Source organism: Cervus elaphus, chromosome 30 (assembly GCF_910594005.1).
Source record: "Cervus elaphus chromosome 30, mCerEla1.1, whole genome shotgun sequence".
Lineage (NCBI taxonomy): Eukaryota > Metazoa > Chordata > Mammalia > Artiodactyla > Cervidae > Cervus > Cervus elaphus.
The window spans coordinates 25253668-25277081 of NC_057844.1; the positions used below are offsets into that span (position 1 = coordinate 25253668).

Consider the following 23414-nt stretch of genomic DNA (forward strand, 5'->3'; position numbering starts at 1 on the left):
GAAAAGGTTGTCTTGTACTTGCAGGAATGCAGAGTTCATGTTCTCAGGTCCCAGAAGCTGCCCTGGTGGGTGGGCTGTGTCCAGCAGGCCTGTCTCGTGCCCCTGGAGGCTGCCTGGAAGTCTGGCACAATGACTTGGCTCTGTTTTTGCTTTTCAGGGCTGGGGAGCCGAGTACCATCGCCAGGATGTCACAAGCACGCCCTGCTGGATTGAGATCCACCTTCATGGACCGCTGCAGTGGCTGGACAAAGTTCTGACTCAGATGGGCTCCCCACACAACCCAATTTCTTCCGTGTCCTAACAGTCCTGTCTCAATGCACATTTCTATAGGGTAGATGCTGTTGCAGGCAGTGGCTTATGTCATTTCAGAGTCATGACTAACTGACGTTTCTAAGGACACATGTAAATACGTTTAATATATACTCACCGTATTTTGTATCACCGTCTTATTTTGTGCTTTCTAGTTAACCTGATGCCACTACAACGTGACGAGAAAAGCAGGGTTTTCGCACCTACGCTCTAATAAGCAGCAGCTTCTTTTGTGGGAGAGAAGAAATGAGAGGCAAGTCTGTGGACAGTGTTTGAAGGGTGCTGGCAGGACAAAGGCAGCTTTCGTCTGCCGTGTCACATAAGGCATGTTGTATGGCCAGTCCAGAAAAATACTGAAACTGTTTACGTAGCAAAAATCAGGTACTAGCAACACTAGGGCAAATAACACTTTGGACAAAACAAAGCTATCAAACCCGTAACATTTAAATAACTTCACTTCAAGTGCTGACAAAAAAAAAAATCAAGCTTGTAAAATCAGTTATGTAAGACAAGTCATATAAGCTTTATTTCTGAAGTTGAAATACCTGTAGGTAGACTGTTGTGCTGGTATGAATGGTACCTTTTAAACAAATTAAAACTGTGATCGGAAGAGAAAGAAACTGTGAAGCTGAGAGCCAGGTTGCCTCATTATCTTACCACTGTACAAAAAAAAATAAATGACTCTAATATGGGAAGATATTATAAATATGAAAATAGCATGAAATAAGCTATATCCCCCAACTGCAAAATAAGACCAGCACTTTCTTAGTCAATGCATCACCCACAGAGATGCCTGCCTTCCATGTAGGAAATCAGGTTCCTGTTCTCCTGGTGATTCACAGCAGGCAGCTCTGCAGATCCGAGTCTGCACGGCATGCTCACTGTCCTTGTGGTTAAGTCCTGTGTGTGTGTGGAAGCAGCAGTAAAACAAGAGCATCGGATAAAAACACCCTGTGTTTACTTATTCCTTCTCACATTCCCACGTTCACAGTCTCTAGGCGAGGGCACAGTTTGCCGCATATTCCTCACACGTTGGTAAATACTAACTCTTCACAGATGACGCAAACAGTGTTCACTGAAGCCTTTGAGAAAATCCAGACACGTTGCTGCGATCAAATTTGAGTTATTTAACTTAGTGTCTCTACCGATTAAGTGACCTGCTGGTCATAGGTGGTAGCCTCTCATAAAACTAAAGCCTCATACCTGGAAATAACTTCCCAAATAAGATAGTAATTCCATAATCCCTATCATTTCTGAGGAACAGTGGTCCTGAATAACAGGACATTTTTAAAAAATGTATACACAATACCAAAACCTGTTATTTACCCTTGGATGATAAAGAGAGGGCCGTTTACCAAAATTCTAGGTACTTTCATATATATATATATATAATTCCCATCCACTGAACACTGCATTGCTTGGAAAATTATTTCACACCCTCTTTAAAATGTATAATTTAAGAAGGTAATTATGCTTGTTAACAGACGGTACTTCAGTGATCCAGGAGGTTTCTTCATTTATAAATTCTGTCTCAACTCTTTCTAGCATTAGTGTATAGTAGCTGTTTCTCATTAAATTGTATTCAAGGTAGGAATGATCATATGAAAACAATGTATGCGTGAGCTACTGCCGTCACCTCTTGTAATGACTAGTGTTACCTAGTAGAAGCTTTCATATATACAATAGAAAATATCACATTTTACATTAAAGCTAGGTGGTCCATTTAGTGTTTAGAGAACTCTGTAGTTTATTGGTTCACCAACTATGTATGTACCCGGCACAGTGTTAGGTACTGTGGAGTCAATGTACACAAGAAACCATCCCAGCCCTCTGGAGCTGAGAGTCTACACGGAAATCTGTAGAATCATCTTCATGTTTCAAGAACTATTAAAACAAAACATGTGCTCTTTTTTATGCTTGAAGAAAATATAATTGATTTCCTAATTATCGCTATTTTGAAACTGATTTCCCATCTCTTCTGAACAATCAAGTCATGAATGAAGACATCCTTGGATAAATGAGGCTTTTCTTCTTTGTCTCAAAGTTGGATTTTTCTCCTCTTGCTTCCCTATTTTCCAGTAATTCCCTATGTCTCCTTTCCTTGGAAAAGGCATTAGTATGGTGAAGTCTTCCTCAAACGAGTACTACTGCACAAAACAGCATGAGGTACACGTGGTTTGGGCTCCAGGGATCAAACATCACTTTATCCATCAGTGGTCAGACTCCTCCTGTGGTAATCTTACACCTTTACAGAATCAATCGGTACTAGTTGCTTATAAATGACATGAAAAAATACACTGGCTTTCCACGCAGCTTTGGGAAGCCAGGACAGAATATTCCAGTGAATCGGAATTCTATCTTCAAAAAATAAATGATTAAAGTGGTACGTATGCATCACTACCAGGTCTGTCTCACCAAAAGCCTTTATTAAGATACTGTGAAATTCAGAGAATTTAGGAGGGATGGGAAGTTAACCCTTAAGTCATTGTAACATAGTCACATTTTAGATCAGTCCTTTAAATTTTTTTCTGGTAAGAATTGTTAAAAATTGTAGTGCAGAATTTGATTTCTGACTTCTAAATGTGCTTATTTAGCATTCAATCCTTGAGGTAGACAGTCCAAACAATGCCTTCACATTCTTTTATAGGATTGTGAGCAAAGTGGACATGCTAAGCCATTAATTGCATCAGCAATTGCCAAACATGTTTAAGGTTGCTGTAGACAAGGGTCGTGCAACAGAGAACAGTAACATCTGGCCTGCTCACAAGACTCAGAACATTTATAGTGCTGTTCAAGTCTGGGTTTTGTTTTTTCTCCTGTTAAAAATTTGAGATGTAAAAATTTTTAGTTAGGTGATATTTTAATACCTTCCAGTGCTTTGGAACTATTAAGATGTCAATTCTCAATACATTTACTTTGTTATTTTTTTTTTACACTCAGTTTAAATCAGAAAAAGTTGGACAACTACCTAGCATTTAGAATCTCCTTTTCATTGTCTTCTTAGGAAGTGAATACTCTGTCACAGCAACAAAAATATTTTTTAGGTATTGCTTGTTAAGACTTCAAGCACCGGCTTAACTTTGATTATGTCCTGAATATTTGACATACGTAGTCAACAAATAAAGCAAAATATAACATGCGTTCCAAATTTTGTCTGCCCGTGTTAAGGATTTAATGGCTGAACTATATGACAAATTACATGATCTTGGTGTATGTTAAGTTCAAATTAATGTAAAACAAACTAACAAAAAAGAAACTATTTCTATTTAAGTCATGTTTTTTATTATAGCTATGCCTCAGTTATCCCTCAAATGCACACTTACACTGTTATCTGATTGTTTATAATAAAGAATACTGTACCTAAATGTCTTTTGGCTCATTATTCCCTGCAGACCTCATAGAAGGATTTGTTGCATATGGGTCCTTAAGATGATCTTATACAATCCTGTTTTGAAAATGGGATTTTTTGAAATCCAACATCCTATAGAGAAATTAGGTAACAGTTTTGAATTAAACATCTTAGAATAACTGGCATTAAATATAGAACCTTGGAGGGTGAGGGATAAATTAGGAGGTTGGGATTAACATATACACACTACTGTATATAAAGTAGAAAAAAATATAGAACCTTGAACATATTTTGCAGTAATTTTAGAAAGGATATGCATAGAAGCTTTTTCCTGTATATTAGCAAATATTAAGTGATATTACAGTATATGGGAACAATTTTATTATTGTAAATATCTACATTGCTATATAGTACCTGTTAGAAAAGTGTTAAAGGCAACTCAGGAAAAACAAAGATGGAATCCAGGAGGAATACGAAAATATCTAAAAATGTAAATTTTCTATTCTCTCCATTAAATTTCCTTCCAGCCTAAATGGGGGGGGGGTAAAATATGTAAATATTTTGAGAAAACTTGGTCTTTTATTAACTTTATAAAGTTTTAATTTTTTTAAATGGAGCCCTTTATTCAAAAGAAATATTTTGTGGAATTCCAAAATATAAACAGGTGAAAGACAAGCTATTCTGGTTCCATATAGAGGAGGGTTCAGTCAGTTCAGTCACTCAGTTGTGTCCAACTCTTTGTGACCCCATGGACTGCAGCACGCCAGGCATCCCTGTCTATCACCAACTCCCGGAGCTTGCTCACACTTATGTCCCTTGAGTCAGTGATGCCATCCAACCATCTCATCTTACTTATGCTGTAAGTTTATGGAGAGCGGTGATTGTGTCTTGCTTATCTTTGCATCTCCTATGGTTCCTGATCCTGTTCTTGCATCTAAAATTTGGTATTGGCACTTCAACCACAAACTAGTAGATACTTTTAAATATACCATTGTATAGACATAAAATATTTTCTTTAAACATTAGCCTATCTAAGAGACAGAATATTTTCATTAGCCTAGAAACTTCCACATATTCACTTATTAGATGGTTCTTGAGCATCAACTACTACCTGGCAGGCACTGCAGAGAACAAGGACAGATGGCAGTTTCTGCCTTAAAGAAACTGCCAAGTCTGTGGAGGAAGATGAACAAGTAAACTGATAAAGGTCAGTGTGCCATCAGCTGGGACAGGCTGCTGGAGGGCCTAGCAATGAGGTCTCCACCAGGCCTGGGTGGGTACCCCGGAAGGTTTCTGGGCTGATCCACCTTGCCTTCCTTCCCATTGGTTCCCATTAGCAAGGCTCCCAGACATTTCTAGACCAGCTTAGGGGCCCACTCTCTGTGCCCCCATCATAGTTTGTGCTCATCAACGATCAACTATCAATCCCTATACCATACTGTCTTCTTGTCCATCCATCTCTACAAGGATGGGAACTTTTTAAAGGCAAGGATTGTATCTATCTGTGTTCAGCATTTTCCAGCTGTTGTTTGTTTAGAAAGGCATTTGGGGTTCCCATTATGAAGGCAGAAATGGTATTTGTCTCCGATTCTCCTTTTTTAAAATCAGCAATTATTTAATTTCTTCTCAAAATAAAAATAATCGCAAGCTTCCAACTGCATGTCTGGTGACCATGCTGCAGCTGGTGGGGATGAGAGAAGCATGCTTATGATTTAGTTTGCAAATACTCAGCTGCACAGTAGTAGCAAGGAAAGGCAGCTTTGACAGTTAAAATTGTTAAAATCATTTCTGCTCTAGGCATTTATTTTCAGAATGTGAATTTGAGTAAAGAAGCATAAGAATTCTCACAGAACAAGTCAACAAGGAGTATAAAGAAGATAACAGTTCTGAATGTTTATCTCTGTATGATCATCATAGATGGTTCTATTATTTGCATACATCTGATAAAAATGTTAACTGTGGCCTCAGATTTACTTCAGTAATCTGAAAGATGATAAGATGGAGTAAATATAATGAAAATTATATTCACGGTTGTTTTAAGCCCCAAATTACTCACACCTGCATGCAGTATGTTATTTGGAGATAATGCTTGCAAGTGACAGGCTGAATTCTCTCAGGCCTCATCATTTAGAAAGAAAAAAAACTGAACATTCTCAAAATAACCCACTGATGGTTAATGAAGTTGTCTGTAGAGAGACGCTTAGCAGTAGGGGTCAGAAGACTTTCTATCCAGGGCCAGACAGTAAAAATTTTCAGCTTTCAGGCCATGTGACCTTCATGTCTGTTGTAACTCCTCAACTCTGCCACCACAGTGCAAAACTGCCATAAACTATGTGAGGGGCCAGGGGTGCTCTGTGCCAGTCGGATGTGCCGACTGTGCCAGTTAAGATGTCGGAATCTGAATTTCATGTAATTTTCACAAGTCATGAGATGGTTTTTCTTTTGGTTTTCCAACCGTTGAAAAATGTAAAAACTATTCTTAGCCTGTGGTGGTACAGAAATGAACGGTGGGTTGGATCTGGCCTGGAGCAGACTCCCAGTTCACTGAGACCTGAGGATAAGGCGTCTTGAATGTTAGCAACCACAGCTGTGCTCTCATCTGAATGCCTCCTCAAGGAGACACCTGACCACCTGAAGCCCTCCGTTAAGCTCAGCTAACCCTTAACACTATTGCAGCGGGGAGGCGATTACTGTAAGCCACCATGCTTTGGGGTGGTGTGCTAGATAACTGACACAGTCGCCATCAGTGTGTGGAATGCTGCTGCAGCTCTGTCCCTGGTTCATCCTGCACCCTCCGGTGGGGGGAGCGGCATCTCCTCACAAAGCGCAGGCAAGCCTGTTTGGAAGCACCTGTAATTTGTGACACTGTTGCTATTTTAGTTCTGAACACTACTCTGGCTCCATCTGCTCTGCCAATGCAACAGCTGTTTTAAGAGATCTGTGTTCAAAATACTCCTCTTTTTCAGACTCTGTGGGAAGGCTTGCCAGTTTGGTTGCTAGAGGCTAAGCATTCAATTCCTGCCTCCTGTTACTAACACCAGAGGTGAGCCCTGACATTGCCCAGCGAGGGCACAGTGCAGGCAGTTAGGCAGCACTGGCCTCTGAGGACCTGGTGTTCCCACCGCCATGGTGGGGAGCACCACGGTGATCCCAGGCTTCATCTTGCGGCTGGAGAAGAAGCTAGAGCCCAGTGCTCTGCTGGCCCCAAAACATCCAGCCCTCCTCTCCAAACTGGGTACCTGTGAGTTACTTGGTAAGTCTCAGTTTTAAATTCTCATTGCCCTTCAGAATAGGCAGTGCCTGGCCTGGGCAGGGACTGTGGTCATTTTCTAATCGCTAACAAAGCAGGAAGTGTTCAGCAAAGTGAGGTCTTAGATGGACTTAATACACTATTTAAAGGTAGTGAATGTCTGTGACTAGGGAGCAAAGGGCACTTTTGGTGGTTGCTGGTGCTAAAGGGGTGAATAGGATAAAGAAGAGACACAGGAAACATGGTCACGTGGCATTTGGGCATAAGAAGAGAGAAAGGTACCTGGATAAAGGAGGGAGGCTTGGCTTTTCTCACACAGGCAGACCCCTGACCCCAGGAGGGTCCACTCACTGGCACAAAAAGCAGGGTGTCCAAGCCCTGAAGGGTCTTTTAGAAAGGAAAGGCCAGCTCTGCAAGCATCACAGGAGCCTGGAAACAGGTCTCTGAGCACGACATGGAGCTTCCATACTGGCAGACAACTTTGGGTGATCTTAGACAAATATGGCTTTCTCGAAGCCTCATTTTCTGAAAGGAAATAATGCTGTCACAATTACCCTCACCTGCCACCCACAGAGATGATCCTAACCAACATTTTATTTAATATGATATGATTATATTACCACAATAAACAGTAATATAATTTTGTGCAAATATCTGATGTTAATATACCGTGCTCCTTATTAGATTTTCAAAGGCAACCGCTATAAAATCTTAACAGTGGACAGTGGTCTCCAACCAAAGACAGTGAAAGACCCAGACTGCAATTATAAGAGAGGAAAACAGAAAATCTCACGAGTCGTAACTTCTTTTATGCTTGTTTTCCTTAGCTCTCTGATTTTGCTTTCCTGCTGCATATACTCTTGGGCCCTTTTAAGCCCAAACTACAAACAGTTCATGAAAATCAGTATCTGTGCTCAATGAATACATTGTAAGAAAGGCTGCATGTGTTTCTATATCACTAGGGTAAAGCTATGAATAGAAAGCATCATTTAATTTGCTGCAGTTTAGAATAATAATAAAAGCTTACCTTTGCTGCATTAGAATAATACAAACGATTATTTGGAGGGTGGAGCAATATATAACAAGGAGAACAGGGAAAGTAGCCCACGTCCTGATTAGAAGATGAGATCAACTCACCTAATTATTAAACATGTCAAGTATTTTCACTAAAAAGTTCTGAAAATATTAAGTTTAAACTCAGTAAAAGCAGCATTTAAATTAGTATTTTAATAATAATTTTTTCCTACAGCGAAACAAGTCTGCTCAACAAATCAGAGTTCAGCCCATCTCCAAATCACAAGCTAGACTATCTGAACGCAGGTCTTATGTATGCACCATTCAACAGCATCTGTAATCATGATTGTAATACTCATTTTCATAGATAAAGAAAGTTAGAAATTGAGGGGGTAATGATGATAAGAATACTAAAATTTCCATGTCGATTAGTTACACAAAGGAAATCAGGACTACTTGCCAATAGCCGTACTAATTATATTTTCTAATTCTAGAAAAAGAAACAGGAAGTTTTAAATCAACAATCATGTCAAAGATCCCAAATTGAGACCTTTTAAACCAAAAGCCATAAAAGAAGTGTCAGATATGTCCAAATATTCAAAACTTGAAACCTTGCATGGGCAAGAGCTACCATAAAAAGGTAAAGAAACCAATGTTAGACATGAAAAAAGAAATAAAAATGAAATAAGGTTCATTCTTGTAACAGTCAGCAGACTTTTTCATATTTTAGGAAAAAAGGAGGCTAATGGAAAAAATAGACAAAGAGACAAAAGACAGGACTAGCTAATGGAGAGAAGAGCCAAATCTAAGTAGTCAACAAGCATAGGAAAATGTTCTCAAATTTACCAGGATTCATGGAAATGCTAGTAAATGCAACGGTCAGCAGTAATACAGCTATCAAAAAAAGAACAGCAATTCCTACTGCTGGTAGAAATGCAAGGAAAAGGAATTCTCCCGGGACTTCCCTGGGTAAGACTCCATGCTCCCAATGCAGGGGGGCAGAGTTCAATCCTTGATCAGGGAACTAGGATCTCACATGGATGGTAAGAAACTCTCAGAGGGGACTTTCATAATAAATAAGTGCTATGTATTCAGAAATAAAGATTCAGCAGTAAAAACATATTTCTTTATATAAACTGAACTAGAAAGCCAAGAAAAAAGCATAGCCTATCTACTGCTTTCAGTTCGTAATAGGACTTCAGTTTGTAATGACAAAAGCATTTTGGAAAGGGTCATCTGTGCGTGGTAAAAATTTAAGCGTTCAAAGGATTATTTTGATAAAAGATCTCCCAACCACTGAACACCCCATTCCTCTATCCCATGACACCAGTGCCCCAATTTTCCTTTGCTACTTCCAATTTTGCATATGAGCTTGCATGAGCATATAATTATACATTTACATATAATTTTGATAACATTATTTATGATCTTTTGTAGTTGCCTATTCAAAACTAACTGTAGTCCCCTCAGAATTTTTGGCTAATATAATCTTTGATGGACACCTCTTTTGAAGACCAGCTTGTTTGGATTAACTCCTTCTGATGCAAAACATGTTTCATCCTTTTCTTTCTTTCCTTTTCTGATTGCTTTTCAGCAAGCTTTGGCAGCGCACTAGAGCTGCTGGTTGACGAGCTGAAGCAAATCCCTTTGGGTTTCTCCCTGAGTTGAGAGCCGTCCCTGAGTTACTTACTTGCCACTAAATCCTACAGGCTTGTTTATTCAATCCCTCCAAATCCCACTCTTCAAGTGGAAGACTGGGAATGGTCTTAAAACCAAGGCATTAAGAAGCTTGAGTTATTGATATACCCACTGTTACAGAGTGTAATAAAGACTGGGACAGTTGCTAACTCATTTGCTAGTTTCCTAGCATAAGTTGCTAGTTTCCTAGATGAAATACCTCGTGTTCTCAGATTCTTCCTACACTTGCTCTGCAATGTCATAGTAAACTCCACTTCCTCTTGGCCTCATTTCGTCTCTGTTCAGCAAGAACTCTAGCTTCTATTACTGAGAGTACTCTCACAAAAGCAATGTAACTTCCTCCACTTCTTCCACTAAATGAATCTGAGCTCAAGCTTGCAATTTATCTTTCTTCCTCTTTGTCTGGTGAAGCCCTGTGGAACTATGTCATCTGATTGCAGATTGCCATTATAGGTTCCTGGTTTCCATACCAAATCTTTAATGCTACTCATCAACCCTCTTATATACAGTACTACTGGGGATAATACTAATATTATTGAGGATACTGGTTGGCTGGATGTCACAGAACACCTGAATAACCACGGAAGATACAAGAAAGTCTGCCTCTCTTTCACAGAGGAATCCAAAACAGGGGGTCCCAGGCTAGGATGGTGTCTCTGCTCCCTGAGGCCATCCAAGGATACACACACAAGGCCAGTTCTCCAGATTTAAAGGATAAATAAACTCAACCTCTCAATGGGACGAACGGTGAAGCCACGTTACAAAAGTTATACATACATGGAGGGATAAAACAAAGTTGGGGACAAACTGCAATAAACCTACCCTAAATAAGTAAAAACCTTATTGTTTTTTATAATATATATTAAGTTCCTTTCTTTTAATTCAGCTCTTACTAACCTATTACTTTCTCATTTCCTCATCCTCCTATTTCACTTGAAGAAGGATAAGCTGCTTTTTTTTTAACTACAGAAGTTAACTTATACTCTAGGGATTCATAAAAGGTCCCAGCTCCACAAGTAAGAAAACAAGCTAACAGTGGATAACAAATGTAAATGAATTCCTCTGCATCTGGTGTAGAGCAACTGTAGAACAGAATTAGTGAATCAGACAACGCAAAGGTCAATAATGACTTTAATGAGTAATTCTGGTAAAAGCGTTTCTGCACAGTTATGCAGGTATAAAAACAGATATAAAAAGTTAACAAAAAGATTCCTTCTCTCCTTAAGGACATCTTAGAACAACCATGACTAAATATAACTTGATATATATATCAGAGCTTAAAACTCAAGAGACTGTAACAACTTTCTGCACAGCTTAACTTGAGGCACATGCACTTATTATTCTAACACTGGAAATACTTTCTTGACATTTGATTTGGTACTCTTATTGGTAAGCTTTGCCTTTTAAAAGTTTTATTAGGAGAAAGTACAAGAAAAAAGTATCTATCCGGATTGCCCACCACTCTCTGAACATTATCTAGGAATAATACGATCTTAAAATAGCTCAATTTTGAAAATCACTGACAAAAATGCTGGAGTGTTATTTTAGGGATCTCTTTTTGAAAAAGAAATGAATATAAAAAAGTAGTTTTGTTTTGACACTGGTAAGAGGACATACGCTTGTACTGTTCACAAATTCAGTACACAAGAGTTGCCTGCTTTAAGAGAACACTGAGAGAAGCAGAGAGGCCGACTCCAGGAGGCGCACTCATTCCAGGGTTTTACCTGGGTTTTTCCTGGGTTTTACCAGTACATCTCTGAGAAGAGGTGCATATCCTACTCTCTCAGATATTTAATAATGATCCCTTTCTTTACACATAAAAAATAAGCTTACCTCTTTGACAGCTCCAGTCTTAACTGGAAAGAAAAGGTTATTACGAGAACCCAATTCTAGGTGCACCAACTACATTTTATCAACACAAATAGCTCTCAGTGTTTCTTAAGAGAAGGGTTATTGGCACTGAGTATAAGATAATTCTAAACTGTGGGGGGACCATTCCAGACACTTAGCATTCCTGGTCCACTCACTAAAAACCAGCAAGTTTTCAAGGTCACTGTTACAAAACATATCCATCCATTTCCAACCAGATGGATGGTTGGCCTTAGAGTATCATGGACTGCCCCTTGATGAGAACCACTGAGTTAGATGATCCAAGATTAATATCTATTAACTTCATGACTTCCACAGAAAGCAACTGATGCATTACCTTCAGTAACAATGACTGAAGAAAAACACTTAAAAAAAAAACAAACAAAAAACCTTGCATTTAAATACTACTTTGGAAAGATAGGCTGATTTCTTCAAATCCATGGTGATCTGAAAGGACTAGATGCACAACGTGCAATGCTTATTTGTCCCCAAATGCACACATACATTCACAGGAAAATGACTGTTCACCATCTGCTGGCATGTCTTACCCCATTTATCTTTAGTATAAAAATATGTCCGTCCACTACAATAAGATAAAAAACGTGCAGATCTTCTTAATAAATTCCCTCACACTGATGTTCCTGGAAACTGCTGTTGTCTTTGCTCCAAAACTTGCTGATTTAATAGCTGCTGCTGTTTCTGTAAAAACTGTACCACTTCTGGACTTCTTAGTAATGACTTAAAAAGGAGAAAGAGAAAATGTTTATTAATAGCAGTATTCTTATGAGACTGTATTCATGCTATAAAATTACTCTGCTATATCCTTATACCTGATACAATATACTTACAAAAAAAAAATTCCTGAACTGAATTCATTTCTTCATCCGATGCGCTGCAATTAAACTTCAAACTAATAATAATAAAATCTGGTATCATGCATCAAATACTAAAATCTAAAACTCACTGGGGAGGCCTGATTTTATTGGTGACTTTGCACACAAAGGAAATGCTTTTATGATATGCCAGCATGTATACTCTTTATGAAACATAAGGTCCAAGAAGAGCGCTGGCACAAGATTACAACAAGGAAAAAAAAAAGGAAATGAAAAGACACCCATGTAAACATGGCAGTTAAATTCCAGGTTAGAAACATATACATTTTTAGCTCAATTCCAGAAAAATAAATGACCCAATCAAAAAATGGGCCAAAGAACTAAACAGACATTTCTCCAAAGAAGACATATAGATGGCTAACAAACACATGAAAAGATGCTCAACATCACTCATTATCACAGAAATGCAAATCAAAACCATAATGAGGTACCATTACATGCCAGTCAGAATGGCTGCTATCCAAAAGTCTACAAGCAATAAATGCTGGAGGGTGTGGAGAAAAGGGAACCCTCTTACACTGTTGGTGGGAATGCAAACTAGTACAGCTACTATGGAGAACAGTGTGGAGATTCCTTAAAAAACTGGAAATAGAACTGCCATATGACCCAGCAATCCCACTGCTGGGCATACACACCGAGGAAACCAGATCTGAGAGAGACACGTGTACCCCAGTGTTCATCGCAGCACTGTTTATAATAGCCAGGACATGGAAGCAACCTAGATGCCCATTAGCAGACGAATGGATAAGAAAGCTGTGGTACATATACACCATGGAATATTACTCAGTCATTAAAAAGAATACATTTGAATCAGTTCTAATGATATGGATGAAACTAGAGCCCATTATACAGAGTGAACTAAGCCAGAAAGATAAACACACCAATACAGTATACTAACACATATATATAGAATTTAAAAAGATGCTAACGATAACCCTATATGCAAAACAGAGAAAGAGACACAGATGTACTGAACAGACTTTTGGACTCTGTGGGAGAAGGCGAGGGTGGGATGTTCAGAGAGAACAGCATTGAAACAAGTATACTATCAAGGGTGAAACAGATCACCAGCCCAGGTTGGATGCATGAGACAAGTGCTCAAGGCTGGTACACTGGGAAGACCCAGAGGGATGGGATGGGGAGGGATGTGGGAGGGGGGATCGGGATGGGGAATACATGTAAATCCATGGCTGATTCATGTCAATGTATGGCAAAAACCACTACAATATTGTAAAGTAATTAGCCTCCAACTAATAAAAATAAATGAAAAAAAAAAAAGAAACATATACATTTTTGACAAGTACTGGAACTCAAGTTCCTCGCACTAGCCTACTAAGTCTTTTGGAAGAAACTAAAAATGATGTATGTCTGTGTGTATAGTATAGGTATGTGTGTGTAAATATAGGTATACATATATAATAAAAGTAATATTAGCATACTACCAAAACTTCAGAAAAGAAATACAACTGCTCTAAAACAACTAATAAGTTTTAAACACTGACCATTTTTAAATAGTTATACTCACATGACAAATGTAAGGCTGACTAGTATGTTTTTATTAAAATATTTATACAAATATATAAGGAAGAAAAACCTTGAGCCTAATATACTGAACAAGATAAACCAAATAAGAGGGAAATACTATCATTAAACAGTGATTTTAAAATTTAACATTACAGCATAGTATATTTCCTATTTATTAAATGCTTTTCTTTAAAATTTGTAAATACTGCCCAACCTTTATTTAGTAATGTATAACAGTCTACTCAGCTGTTATGAGGCTGCTGAACAATGAAGTTTTTTAAATTACTATTTTACTATTTGTGATAAATACTTTTCTGGCAGTGTCCTTATGCTTAACTTTATCTATATTTAAGATTCATTTCCTGTGCATCTTCACAGTAAAATGATCTCTGAGTGAAGGAATGACCATTTTAAGGACTCGATACAGACTGCCCAACTGCTTTAATTAATACTATAATAATTATTATATTAGTGTTGTACTAATGTAAGATGCCATCAGAATGAGAGTCCCTTTCATGGAGTCCTCAACATCACTGTGTGTTATCATTTAAATAATTTTCACTTATTAAACTGTTTATTATGTGATTTTTACTGATATGAAACACATTTCCGGATCATGTAAGGGAAGCACTTCTGCTTTTTTCTGTTTATATATTTTTTGCAATGTATTGAGGGCAAAATTTTTCTTCATCAATCTGTATGGCAAAAATATCAACCATATCAACCATTGTCTTTTATATATGTGTTGCAACTCTTTTTCCTGTTATTTTCAAGTTTGCATTTTTATTTTTATGCTGCCATTTTTTACTACAGTATTCATTTTTATGTAGCTAAATTATATTTTCTCTGTAATTTTGTCTTTATGAGATTCCAATGTATACTGGCAGAGCAACAGTTCTATTCTGGACCAATTTAACACAGTATCACAATTATAAACTGACAACCAGTTTAAAACCACAATTTTAAGCTGATAACCAGTTTAGAAATCTCAAAAGTTGAACAGTTCCATTTATAACAAACAAATGTGTTAGGTTTGGAACTACTGTACAAACAGATATTTACCAGTCTTTTTTGATTTAACACTTGTTCTAAAAGAGTAGGTCTTGCAGGTCGATCTCCAAAAGATCCCGTTTTTTGTTTTACAATGGAGAGTATGTTGTCTGCACTTTCCTGGGATAAAAGAAAAATGCAAATAGGATCAAGTGTTGGTATAATAATCCATGATTACAGGCATTTCAATGATGCTTTGCTTCTCTTCCTTCTTGCCCAGATCCTGGGAGCCTTTGGGAAAGTCCCTCTTTAAGTCACTAGGCAAAGTGTTGACAGTTGATTTTATATAACACACCTCACTCCCTCACCCTCCAGGATTTCTAACCTGGGACCTTCAGTCTCCAGAAGTTCTCAAGAATCAACAGAGGGGTAGGGGTATAGGAAGTGGACCTATTTTAATAGCTGTGAGCGATTTTCAATATTACAAAACAATGCCAAGTGGAAAGGGAACACTGTCTTCAGATAAAGCTATCCAGGTCAAACCGTCTACCTGCCTTTGGATGGAATATGTGAACTCAAAGGCCATTTATATAGTGCTAATGAAACATTCTTCACTGCTTTTTTTGCCCGACAAAACAATAGACAAATTAACACCAACCAAAAAATAGGGTGGGCAGTAAAATATTACTTAAAGAAAAACAACTGATACACAAAGATTTCAAAATTTGGAAGTCACCAGGAGAAAAATGACAAACTGGCTTTGAAAAGACTGGCAAGCACTGGAGTAAGTAAGCTCCTGCCACTGGTATAGACAAAACAGGTAAAGTCCTGAAATCACACCATATCCTGAAGCATCCTTACTCAAAATCAGCAGCACTTACTACCAACTATGTTCCCCCAGTTACCTGGTAGGGTCTTAAGTACTTACAATCTTCCTGGCCAACAAAAATGTTAAGTTTACTGAAACATTCTGACTCTTATAAAACGCTGACCACATCCAAAAATTCTGACAAATATAAAGTCACATAAGCCATGATTTGTATAGATTTACTCTTATTCTACTCTTCATCTAAAGATTATTTAGATGTTGAGCTGTTTTTTTCTCTTGAGCTGTTTTTTTTTAACGTTTCCAATTTTATTTTATTTATTTTTGGCCATGCCATGTGGGATCTTAGTTCCCCAGTCAGGGATCAAATCCATGCTCCCTGCACTGGGAGTGCAGAGTCTTAACCACTGCACCACCAAGGAAGTCCTTTGACTTTCTTTCTACTGGGCTCTAAGTTACCTATTAGAATATTCGCCTTATCTCTTTCACTATGAGAAGTTTATCAATCTAATGTTAAAAAAATATTCAATCCCTAAACATTTAAAGCGTCACCAAAAAAAAAAAAAAAAAACCTGTAAAAAGAAGACTCTAATACTCAGAGAAAACAAAAATAACTTCTTTCTCTCTCCCCACAAGATTAACTACTTATGGGACTGATTCATTCTTATGTGCACTAGAAACAGGATGCTGAAATTGACAGTGGAGGTCCCTTATTCTTACCACCTCACACATATCACTATGCATTAATACATTCAGAACGTTAGTAACACAAAATCACAGAAGCATGTAGTGAAAATAACCTTGTTATCCAACCCAAACTTCTGCAAGTGTTGGAATTATAGAAACCTTCAACACTTTTTGTTCTAAGGAGTTACCAACTTTTGAGGCTACCCACCCTGAATATTCATTGGAAGGACTGATGCTGAAGCTGAAACTCCAATACTTTGGCCAACTGATGCAAAGAACTGACTCACTGGAAAAGACCCTGATGCTGGGAAACACTGAAGGTGGGAGAAGGGAACGACAGAGGATGAGATGGTTGGATGGCATCACCGACTCAACGGACATGAGTTTGAGTAAACTCTGGAAGTTGGTGATGGACAGGGAGGCCTGGTGTGCTGCAGTCCATGGGGTCGCAATGGGTCAGACACAACTGAGTGACTGAACTGAACTGATTTGGTTCTGGGTAACTAACATTTAGGTGGCATTTTCTTAGATTGAGCTGAAACACATAACCCTTGTGACTCACCTGAGTCCTGGTTACTTCAGAACTATGCAAAATAACTCTGCTGCTTCTTCCAAATGATAGCCTTCTTAGACATTTTATGACAATGATCAATCCCACAGGTCACTGCTTTCATCCCTGGTTCCTTTCTGTGTCACTAACACAGCACCATTTTTAGATACATGGACTAAGCATTATATACATCTGTTCCTCATTTAAACTTGATTTGTGTCAGGAATACTGATTTCTTTTTTTTCTTTTTAGGAATACTGATTTTTAAATACCTTAACTTCTAATCTTGCTGCTCATACTATGGCAGCACAGCCCATCACCACCTACCAGTCCTTCTATAACTACTTCCTAAAAAGTCTCTAAATCGAGAGGCCCTTGATTTTAACCCACACCATTATAATAGGAGCCCTTGTTACTGCCTAACTAGGAACTTGCTTTTGAAGCCTCCAAATTCAAGTCCCACTGCCTGGCACTCAGAATCATATAAAAACTGGCTTCAAACTCTTTCCAAATTTATCTTTTGTGAATTTTCCACACAGATACTCCACTTTAGCTAGAAAGGTCCCCTTGCTGTCTTCCCAAAAGTAGCTCCTGTATTCCCACTTCCCCTTCCTTTACTAAGACGTGCTTCTCTTTCTTTTTACCACCAAAATTCTAGGGAAACAGGATAGCATGGGGATAAGACTGAAGGTTCTAGAACCAGACTGCTTGGGTTTGAGTACTTGCTGGCTGCATAATCTGGGCCGAGTTACTTAACCTCTCTTTGCCTCAGATTCCACTTATGGAAATAAAGTATCTCTCTCACTGCTGAAGGGGGTGAGCCTCCATTTATAGCTGAGCACTGTGCCTGGCATATAAGAAACTTAGCTGATGAAACACAAACTATTAGCTGTTCTTTCTAGCTTATACTGAGTTGTATTTTCTCTGCAAAGCCTTTCTAGAATGTCTCAGCCTACAGTGATCTATCCTCTCCACTACTAAAGCAGCACTTATAGTTGGCCCTTATTGTATCCTGACTGTTCCCGTTAGTTCTTTCTTTACACTCAGTTCAACAAAGACTTAGAGCTCGTGATTCCTCAAACTGATAGTGTCCTTTAAGTAAATGGCTATTATTTGTTGCGTATAGCAATTCTCTTTCCTAAGAAATCATGCAAGTTATTTCAGAATAGGAAAAAATATGTTTCTTTTTGTAGGGGGTGGAGGGAGAGATTCTAATTCAGTTATCTACTTGCCTTTTATGTATTTTCCTCAAACTGTAGGTGTAAATGTGTGACAAAAGAAAAAGAAAGTGGTTACAGTTAAAACATTTCCTTCCTGAAAAGAAGTATATCATCTTCTCACTCTGTAAAGAATTCTGAAGTGAATGAGTACCTTTGGAACAAACAGGGTCAAACGACTACCCTTACTTTCATTCTTGAATAAAGGAGATGCTTACTTACTGAGAACTGGAGTACTAAGAATAAAGTTAACTGAGAGACACCGAGAACAGAACTAAGCACTAATAAGAAGAACAGAGTACTGAGGTAAGATTAAGAATATAACACAAAGAACACTAACAAAAGTACTCTTTTTTCCACTTTAGTTAGTGGAAAGGTGCTGAGAACAGGGTACTAAGATTAGGTATACTTAAGAAAAGAATACTGAGAACAGGGTAGTGAAAAAAGGAAGAGATCACCTTTAAAGAACAGATTTCAGCTGGGTTCCTAAGTCTCTCTGCCTGCTCCTCCAGTGATGGATCAGCTCAATTTACTACCCGCCCTTCCAACCCCTATCCCAGATCTTTGAAATTAGCTTTGCTACCATGTCACGCCATTTTCATTGAGATTTACTCATCTCTACATGGGTGCACCAAAACCGTTCAGCCTTTGCCTACGTTTGCATAAACTTTCTGAGGGCAAGCACTCGCTAACTTTCAGCCACAAGTCCAGCCACGGAAACCTGGCCCCTTTGGGAGCCGGTGGGCAGGCGCTGGAGCTGCCGTCTGCGGCAGGAGTTGGGTCTCTTTTTCCACCTCCCACTCCCCCAGACCCCAGGCCATACCTCCAGTTTGACGTTTCCTGAGCTGCCAGCCGCGGCGGCCCCACCGCAGTTCAGGGCCTGGTCGCTTTTCTTCTTCTTGTACTTGTCCTTGTACATCTTGTTGCGGTGCTTCTTGCACATCCACGGCTTGCGCTGCTTGGCCACCTGACTAGTGGTCTCGCTGCAGCCCTCGTACGTGCAGGTCTTGCTCAGGCCGCCGCCGCCGCCGCCGCCACCGCTGCCCCGTCTCCGGGCTCCCCCGCCGCCGCCCTCGCCCCCCGAGTGGGCCTCCTCGTCCTCCAGATCCTCCAAACTGGCTGTGCTCTCGCCTCCTCCCGGGGGGTCTGAGGTGTCCAGCAGGTCGGCCTCGTCCTCCCCCGCCTCCTCCTCGCCATCCCCAGCCACTTCGCACAGGTACCGAACAGGCTTGCCGGGTCCGCCGCTGCCCCCCAGGGCCGGAGCCTGCCGCAGGACGCCCTCGGCCGCGGCTTCGTCCTGCCCTCCACAGGGGTGCATCACCAGCAGCGCGAACTGCGAGGCCGCGGAACCCGGGACCGGGGCTGAAGCCAGGGCCTGGCCCGGAGCAGGGGCGGGGGCTCCGGGGCGGAGCGCGCCGCTGGCGGCGCCCGGCCCCGCGCCTTCGGTGACACCCTGCACCTCCGTGCTGCTGAGACTTAGGTGTTGGGGATCCACGACCCCGGCCTTTCAGCACCTGCCGGGCCCAACTGCACCTAGCAAACAAGCTTCTCCGGACCGCCAGAAATACCCGAGAGGGCTCCGCGACGGCGCCCCAATGCGCCTGCGCGTCTGCCGCCGGCGAGTGAGCGTCTCTACGCTCGTGGCCTTCAGAGAACCCGGCGTCTCTAAGGGGTGGGGCTGAGCTGTCGCCCGAGGAGCTGACTGCGCATGTGCGGTTGGCAGTGGCGGGAGATTGCCGCGTCGCGGGCGGGGTCTCGCGTCTGGTGCAGCGTGCACTTGAGGTTTTGAGGAGCTGGGCCCGGCGTCGCTTTTTGACTGGAACCGACTCTGCCTAAAATGTTTCAAAGCACTTTTGTGCTGGAACTCCACAGTGTAAATTCACATTGTTCATGAGCCTTCTTGTGCGGCATCAGGACCCGCATTATATTTCACCCCACCCTGACAGGAATGGGAGCTGAGAGGCTGAGCTGTGGCCGTGTCGCGACCAGGCCCCACTAGATAGCAGTCAGTGAAGGCAGAGGCGGCCGATGTGAACATTGTACCACCGAGGAGGAGTGAACCAGACCCAGGACGGGATGTATTTCTTTGGAGAACTAAAGGGTTTACTCTTGAAACCTTTTTCTTTCTTGGAAATTGGTTTATCGTACGTGGCCTTTGGGTTTCCCAGGCGGCTCAGCGGTAAAGAATCCGCCCGCTAATGCAGGAGACAAAGGAGCCTTGGGTCGGGAAGATCCTCTGAAGGAGAAAATGGCAACCCACTCCAGTATTATTGCCTGGAAGATCCAGTGGACAGAGGAGCCTGATGGGCTACAGTCCAGGGGGGTCGCAAAGAGTCGTTGGTGGCTGAGGACGCACAGCACTTGGCCTGTGCTTTGACCTCTAAGGTAAGTCTTCAGTATAGATTTCACGAACTATAGTGACGTGAATGTGTGAATAGGGTTATCGAATGGCAAACGTTCAAAAGACAATGATCTATCATTCCTACCAGTTGTTATGCAATCTGGTCACTGAATCTGGACTCAGTCAAATCGGATCGGGTCGTGTCCTGAGCAAAACTGTCAGGTAGATGATGTGCTCTCTCCTTTTTTTTCTTCCTCCTTCTCTAGTCAGAGTTCCCATTCCACCCATTGGAAAGGAAAGCGATGGTTACCCAACAAATGATAAATCTGTCCACAGGAAAGTGTTTGGATGTTGCTATGTGGGTGGGTCTTAACTACATTAAAAAATTTTTTTAAACAAAAAAAAATTATTAACCATCATCTGAGCCTTCAGCAAGTTAGTCTTTTCATGTGACTAGAGCCAGTTGATGGAAGCCTGATGGTGGAGGGTCTGCCCCAGTGTTGATGGCTACTGGTTGATTTGTGTAGTAGTTGCTAAAACCAGCTACGTTTTAAGGAGAGGAAGAAGGTTTGGAATAGACCAACCTGGGTGGCACTGTCCTGTGTGACCAGGGCTAGTTAGTTATCTCTGTGAGCTTCAGTTTTCTTGCTGCTGGTAAAATGGGCAGTTAGTTGTGTGTTAGAGCCAGTGGATGGAAGCTCACTGTTATACTTTATACTATTAATAGTTACATTAAATTACATAAATACATTTAATATATTAAATTAAATTACATAAATTTGCAAGTAATTTATGTTAAAAACAAAGATCACAAAACTCAAAACTCATCTCTTCGTAATTGTTTTACTCTTAGCTACGCTGATAAGATGAATTATGTTGGTTGTATCTGTGTATGTGGAAGTACTGTTTATTGGTGTGATACTGCCTATCTCTTCTCAGCTCTGCATTCAGAGATGTGTTGGTAGCTTGAAACCAGCCATTGTGGAAGTATTAACACCATGGAAATCGTCAAATGCTACAAAAAAGGGCTTGAATTTATTGTTGGTTGTCTCTAGACTTAAGAAAGTGATAGCAAAAATGTTAATGAAGATTAAAGTTAAAATGTTTCATGTCTGTGGCTGTCATATAGTCAATACCACCCACCCATAATTGAGGAAATATTCTTTCATTCTTTGACAACTGTCATGATTGATTTCAGCAAAGAAGCTGCTTACCTCAGTGAAGAACAAGTGAAGTTCTGGCATACATCTTCATTGTTTCACTTTTGTCCTGAAAGTAAATAAAAATATCAGCCAACATTCTTTTTTTTTTTTTTTTTTTAATTTTTTTATTAGTTGGAGGCTAATTACTTCACAACATTTCAGTGGGTTTTGTCATACATTGATATGAATCAGCCATAGATTTACACTTATTCCCCATCCCGATCCCCCCTCCCACCTCCCTCTTCACCCGACTCCTCTGGGTCTTCCCAGTGCACCAGGCCCGAGCACTTGTCTCATGCATCCCACCTGGGCTGGTGATCTGTTTCACCATAGATAGTATACATGCTGTTCTTTTGAAACATCCCACCCTCACATTCTCCCACAGAGTTCAAAAGTCTGTTCTGTATTTCTGTGTCTCTTTTTCTGTTTTGCATATAGGGTTATCATTACCATCTTTCTAAATTCCATATATATGTGTTAGTATGCTGTAATGTTCTTTATCTTTCTGGCTTACTTCACTCTGTATAATGGGCTCCAGTTTCATCCATCTCATTAGGACTGATTCAAATGAATTCTTTTTGACAGCTGAGTAATATTCCATGGTGTATATGTACCACAGCTTCCTTATCCATTCATCTGCTGATGGGCATCTAGGTTGCTTCCATGTCCTGGCTATTATAAACAGTGCTGCAATGAACATTGGGGTGCACGTGTCTCTTTCAGATCTGGTTTCCTCAGTGTGTATGCCCAAAAGTGGGATTGCTGGGTCATATGGCAGTTCTATTTCCAGTTTTTTAAGGAATCTCCACACTGTTTTCCATAGTGGCTGTACTAGTTTGCATTCCCACCAACAGTGTAAGAGGGTTCCCTTTTCTCCACACCCTCTCCAGCATTTATTGCTTGTAGACTTTTGGATAGCAGCCATCCTGACTGGCGTGTAATGGTACCTCATTGTGGTTTTGATTTGCATTTCTCTAATAATGAGTGATGTTGAGCACCTTTTCATGTGTTTGTTAGCCATCTGTATGTCTTCTTTGGAGAAATGTCTGTTTAGTTCTTTGGACCATTTTTTGATTGGGTCATTTATTTTTCTGGAATTGAGCTGTAGGAGTTGCTTGTATATTTTTGAGATTAATCCTTTGTCTGTTTCTTCATTTGCTATTATTTTCTCCCAATCTGACGGCTGTCTTTTCACCTTACTTATAGTTTCCTTTGTAGTGCAAAAGCTTTTAAGTTTCATTAGATCCCATTTGTTTAGTTTTGCTTTTATTTCCAATATTCTGGGAGGTGGGTCATAGAGGATCTTGCTGTGATTTATGTCAGAGAGTGTTTTGCCTATGTTCTCCTCTAGGAGTTTTATAGTTTCTGGTCTTACATTTAGATCTTTAATCCATTTTGAGTTTATTTTTGTGTATGGTGTTAGAAAGTGTTCTAGTTTCATTCTTTTACAAGTGGTTGACCAGTTTTCCCAGCACCACTTGTTAAAGAGGTTGTCTTTTTTCCATTGTATATCCTTGCCTCCTTTGTCAAAGATAAGGTGTCCATAGGTTCGTGGATTTATCTCTGGGCTTTCTATTCTGTTCCATTGATCTATATTTCTGTCTTTGTGCCAGTACCATACTGTCTTGATGACTGTGACAGCCAACATTCTTGTCAGAACTACACTCTTGGTCAATAATGTGCACAGCTTCTTTG

At 40.1% G+C, this 23414-nt stretch overlaps 2 protein-coding genes across 5 annotated transcripts in view; one reads left to right on the plus strand and one right to left on the minus strand.

The window, feature by feature from the left end:
• Positions 1-3674, plus strand: part of SMAD9 (SMAD family member 9) — a 65815-nt gene extending 62141 nt beyond the window's left edge. For all 3 annotated transcript variants that reach the window (XM_043891571.1, XM_043891572.1, XM_043891570.1), the window contains exon 6: positions 158-3674. In XM_043891571.1, coding sequence (XP_043747506.1) covers positions 158-301 — 144 coding nt within the window. In that variant the 3' untranslated portion in view covers positions 302-3674. The remainder of the gene's footprint in view (positions 1-157) is intronic.
• Positions 3675-10733: 7059 nt separating this feature from the next.
• LOC122686484 (regulatory factor X associated protein) lies at positions 10734-19811 on the minus strand. Of its 2 annotated transcripts, XM_043891574.1 has the most exons (3): positions 19000-19806; positions 14969-15076; positions 10734-12227 (listed from the first exon to the last, which is right to left on the minus strand). In XM_043891574.1, the coding sequence occupies exons 1-3, from the start codon at positions 19492-19494 to the stop codon at positions 12117-12119; spliced, it is 714 nt and encodes a 237-aa protein (XP_043747509.1). In that variant the 5' UTR covers positions 19495-19806; the 3' UTR covers positions 10734-12116. The 2 variants fall into 2 exon arrangements, with proteins under 2 accessions (XP_043747509.1, XP_043747510.1); XM_043891575.1 differs by lacking the exon at positions 14969-15076 and having other exon boundaries at positions 19000-19811.
• Positions 19812-23414: the final 3603 nt, after the last annotated feature.

Bases quoted from the DNA above. Each gene is read 5' to 3' on its own strand.
- LOC122686484 (XM_043891574.1), bottom strand. From the start codon at position 19,494: ATGCACCCCTGTGGAGGGCAGGACGAAGCCGCGGCCGAGGGCGTCCTG. The intron at 15,077-18,999 runs GTATGGCCTGGG...CTTTTATCCCAG, and splicing joins CAGGAAACGTCAAACTGGAG to GAAAGTGCAGACAACATACT. The intron at 12,228-14,968 runs GTAAATATCTGT...CTCCTTTTTAAG, and splicing joins TGTTAAATCAAAAAAGACTG to TCATTACTAAGAAGTCCAGA.